Below are 5,047 nucleotides of genomic sequence, written 5' to 3' on the forward strand. Positions count from 1 at the left end.
AGTTGACTCCCCTTTTGACTGTTTCTACATTTTCACCTGCCATGATGAGTGCCCCCCTGAGCGCCCCTGTACTGGGTTGTGTGTGGGCATGTGGCCTCAGTGCCCTCGAGCAGACACGTAGGGGTGTAAACACTGGGTGCACTTTCTCTCGCGGTTAGGCGAAACAGCTTTCCAGGTGCCCTTGGACAACGAGCCCAGCTTTCCAGGCCGCCAGTGGGCCCTGGAAGACTGCGGTCAAGACTCGTGCCTCCTATCCCACACGGAGCCCCCAGCCCAGCACCTGGCGCGCCGCAGGCACTGAGCGGTGCTGGGAGCCGTTCTCTCTGTGGGGGGCTGCGCGGGGGGGGGGAGGCCACAGACCACCACCCTTCCTCCCAGACCCTTCGCCTGGGGTGCTGAGGAGTCATGGCCCCAAAAGCAGAAGAGTGAGGTCATGCGCCCAGGTCGTGGCTTTACTGAGCTTCAGGCCGACCTGAAGGAGGTGGTGAAGGCACCTGACCTTCGGGACCTCGGAGAGCGGAGCTGGAGGAACCATGAGAGCAGGCGAGGCCCTGCGGACAGGGACAGGGGCTGCAGAATTAGGCAACTGGCTCGCAATCGGAGCACTGCCAAGCCCGGGGCCGCAACCAGACTATAGTGGGCAAAGAGGGACAGGGGACGAAGCCCATCTGAAACACTCTGTGAGAGGTTTGCTTTTGAGGGCAAGCCTACAGGAAGGTGTGGTCAGGAGACTCGAGCGGGTGGAATCTAAGTGCCCTTGGGCACCTGCGGGTGCTGCGGGGAGGCCCCTGGGGGGGCCTGGATGAGCTCTGTGCTGACTGAAGGGGCTGTGGCTCCTGGGAAGCCAAAGGGAGCCGAGGAGCAAGGGGGAGTGGGGGAAACCCACCCCAGGCCTGTCTTTCCCTTCCTGGGGGAGGGGTCCCACCTGCACCTGCAAGGAGGCCCCGCTTCCCAGCCCCCCGCCGCCCCGGGACTCTGGCCCTTGGACCACTTCCCTAACCCACACGCTGATCCGGCAAGCCCGACCCTCGGGCCCGGCTGGCCTAAGCCCGAGCGCCGGACAGTAAGGAAGAAAGCCCACGTAAACATGAGTGAGGGCCCACGGCAGTTCCTGCAGCCACCTTGGCAGGCTGGGGGCTCTAGGTGGGTTCCCAGAAAATCCTCTGAGCCGCCCTCGCAGGCTCACCTTAGGAGCCGGGAGGCGAGGGCCGGGGGAGGACGAGGTCTAAGTCCCGGGCCCAATTAAGAGATCAGGTGGGAAGGGTTTGGGAGCTTCTGAGGTGAGTAAGCCCGGCTGACCCCGCAGGCTGGTATAAAGTGCCGTGACCCCCAAGCAGCTCCAGGGCTGGCAGGCATTGGGGACAGGGCTTTCTGGAGCCATGACCCAGCGGTGGGGCCCCCAAAGGCTTGCAGGCGGGCAGCCGCAGGCTGGCACGGAGGACAGCACCCAGGCGAGCATCTTCACCTACACCAACAGCAACTCCACCAGAGGTGAGCGAGGAGGCGCCTCGGAGGCTGGAACGGCCCTCCAGGGGCCCGAGGCCCATGTGGCCATGCGGAGGGCCACCGGCCCCCCGCCCGCCTCGAGAGAGTTCTCTTCTGCACATTGGCAGTGGCCGAGGTGGTCTTCTCCCTTAGCCTTTATGATGCCCCAAAATGTGGGGGGGCAGTCCTTTCTGAACACAAAAAGACATTGTAATGTGGAATATGCCTCTTCAGACCACATAGGCCTCCCAGACCTTTTGAGAATCTCTGTCCCAGGAATGTTCAGTAGCTATTCCTTTGTGGTCCCGGGCCGCTAGTGAGTACTCATGACATTCGGTTCTGGTGTGCCTATCCGGCCGCACTGCCCTGAGCTTCCTGGGGACAAAGCTGGGCCCGACTCATTTTTGCATCTCCCGAAGCCAAAAGGAAGCAAGCGGCAGGTGGCCTGGGGAAGGGTAAGTGACTTCTCCAACCTTAGGGTCGGAAGAGACCAGAGCGGTCATCTTGTCAAACTCTGCATCCGGGGCCTGCAGACTTTGGCTACATGTTCTTGGGGAGGGGACTCGCTTGGCTCCCAGGGCAGCCTTTCTGCTGGGAGGTGTCCCAAGAGAAAGGTTACTTAGGCCCAACAGACACTTGAGAAGTCCGTGGAGGGGGCCCGAGTCATGCCCCAGAAGCTGGCCAGTCGAAAAGATTTGCATGAGAACCTTGCAAAGAACTGAGGACATTAGTGACCCCCCCACCCCTGTCCCCCCTTCCCCAGTCTCTCCTCCAAACCAGAGACCATCTGTTCCTTCAAGAATGTTTCACGTGCAATGGTTTCCAGAAGCCACGCCACCTGCTGACAGTCAGGCCAATGCTTGGCAACAGGGTTCCCGGGCCAAACTAATTGAGAACCCTCAAGTTTGCCCTGACCTGATTGTTTTTGTCCCAGAATGTCCTTGATGGCGATGCAACAGTGCTCTGCCTGGAGGTCCCTGGGCCTTCACTGATGCCTGAGATTCGTTTCTGTGCATTTCCCCCCAAAATCCAAGTATCTATCGAGGTGGAGGGAAGGGTCCAATGCACCCTGGAGTATCCGTCACTTGCCTTATGTCACCTGTAACTGCCTCCACTCACCCCTCCCAATTCCTGGAAGCAGGTCTAAGCCGTCAAATCATCCCCTCCGTAAATCTTCAGAATGCACCTGCAAGAGGAAAGGACTGTGAAACAACCACAATGCCACTGTCACACCTATAAGGTGACATTGCCTTGCTTGAGTCAGGGCTCCAATGAGGTCCACATGTTCAGGTGGATCATTAGCTCTTTTTGTCCTCTTTGAAGTCAGGGGTTCCCTCTCTACCTCCTTGTAATTTATGTGTTCGAGAAAACGGGTCATCTGTTCCCCGGACTCCTCCACTTCGTACTCTGTTGATGGTTTCCCATGTGTGGCTTCTCATGCCCTTCCCATCTGGTTCATGGTTATGTTTCTGTAAATTGGTAGTTGATGGGGAGCTGTGCTTGGAGGCCAGTTGGATGCATTTTGGGTTTGGTTGGATGTCCTCACCATCAGGCGGGTGCCCCGTTGTCTGGGGTGTTGGCAGCTGCTGAAGACCAATGCCTGGACCCACGGAACCACTGGGGGTTGCAAAATGGCGACATTCTGACTCCCTTACCCTGTCTCTGTCTACTGGCTGCAGGCCCTTGACAGAGTGAAACATGCCTTCGTCTCCTCTTGGGCTCCCCGGGGGCACAGAGTGTGTGGGAAAAGTAGAAGAGATGCTTCGTCTTCTCTTTGATTTCTCCCACGTAATCGTTTGGTTTCCCAGTGGGGCCAGTCGGGTTTGACCTCTGGGTCTCCTTTCTCTCCCACTAAGAATCCTGTTCTCAGGGGCTTTGGTAGAAGAATTAGAAAACCATTCAATTCCTCATTTGCTTTCTATCGCACACACTCACAATGGTCTCAGAATGACACCGACACGCCATCAACAACACGCTTCCCCGAAGCTCAACGTTTGGACAGGTCTTTTCGTCCTCACGGTCTATGCCACCAGGTTCGAATAGTCAAACTCGTGTCCTGTCAGGTCGTTTAGGACAGTCCCTCTCTGTGTGATTAGGCCTCTGAGTGGATATGCATTTAGGTTCATTTGTTTTATTTTTGATTTTCAAGGATTGCTTTTTAAATTTTAATGTTGTTTTTAAATTGTGTAATAAAATATTTACAAGGTTCCAAATTAAACTATGGAAAAGTAGGTATATTCAGAAATCCTGCCTCCTCACCTGTCCCCCACACCCGGTTCCCTCCCTCCCCGACGGTGACACCCTTGTTGTGCCCACTTCTTTCTGAGGTTAGTCCTGGAGAGTTCAGGAGACAGGCGCGCTGGGACCCCAGCACTGCTTGCGCTGCTAGAGGACCCTCCCCCGTGACCTCCCACATTCAGAGCAGTCCGTCCCCTCCCCTACTGTGCACAGCCCTGTCCCTCTTGTCCCTGCCCTGTCCAATTTGGATGCCGTGGGTTGTCCGGGAAGGATGCGCTGGCTGTTCAAAAGCTGGGGCGTTCCATACGCCTCCTAGTCTGGCTGCTGTCCTCAGACTAACCCGCTGTAGTTTCTGGGCAAGATCTGTTGGCAGTTTAGGGGTCCTCTGTTCTGTGGTCTATCAGCAGCCCGTGGTTTCCCTCCGCTTCCTTCTGTACAGAAAGTGACAGCACGTGGGCCCTTGGCACTCAGAGGCCTGCCCCCAGGGGGCCTGTGCCATCCAGCAGGGCTGCAGATACTGCCGGCTTCTAGGACTTCCCCGTGAACGCAGCGAACGCGGCTCATGCACAGAGCGCTGCGACGTCGTGGGTGCTGTGGGGTCTGGTCATGCTGGGGGTGAGAGCTGCCCCACGCCTCTGCGCCAGGGGACCCAAGAAAGCCCTACTCTTCTAATACTAGTTGAGTTAGATTTTCGTAACACACAACTGCAGTGTCCTTCCTGGTAAACGTGGGGACCCCGTGCAGGAGCCTTCCTGGGCGCCATCAGGCCTTGTTCCACGGCGGCACGTGCTGGCATATCATCCCCTCAGGTATTCTGCCCAAAACGATGACGGTGAAACAGGTCCCCGAGCACAGGGAGGTGTCTTAATAAAGGGGAGTTACCCTTCCTTTTCATTGCGTGTGTATTTCCTAGGGGGCTGTCCCAGCAGCACGCCCCGAGTGGCTCACACAAGAGAAGCTCCTTGGCTCGAGGACCAGGAGGCCAGCAGTCCGGGGGGCCGGGCGTGGGCGGGCGTGGTTCCTTCCAGGGCCTCCGAGGGACAGTCCGCGCTGGGCCTCTCCTCTGGTTTCCGGCCGTCCCCGGCCGTCTGCAGTGTTGCCTGGCCTGTGGAAGCGTCGCCGGGATCTCGGCCTTGATCTTCCCCTGGCCTTCTCCCCGTGTGCATGTCTCTGGGCCCAACCCCCCCCTTTTCCTAAAGACCCAGTCCTATAGGATTGGGGCCCATGCCAATGACCTCATTGTCACTTGACCATCCCTGTGCGGACCCTGTCTCCAAAAAAGGTCCCATTCACAGGTCCTGGGGGGTTAGGACTCCGACATGTC

General features: G+C 57.8%; 1 protein-coding gene across 1 annotated transcript in view; it reads left to right on the forward strand.

Annotated features, from left to right (window-relative positions):
* Positions 1-1,379: 1,379 nt before the first annotated feature.
* LOC115283825 (long-wave-sensitive opsin 1) overlaps positions 1,380-5,047 on the forward strand; it is a 12,807-nt gene continuing 9,139 nt past the window's right edge. Inside the window, exon 1 of the mRNA XM_029930247.1 lies at positions 1,380-1,491. Coding sequence (XP_029786107.1) covers positions 1,380-1,491 — 112 coding nt within the window. The remainder of the gene's footprint in view (positions 1,492-5,047) is intronic.

Source organism: Suricata suricatta, chromosome X, assembly GCF_006229205.1.
Source record: "Suricata suricatta isolate VVHF042 chromosome X, meerkat_22Aug2017_6uvM2_HiC, whole genome shotgun sequence".
NCBI lineage: Eukaryota > Metazoa > Chordata > Mammalia > Carnivora > Herpestidae > Suricata > Suricata suricatta.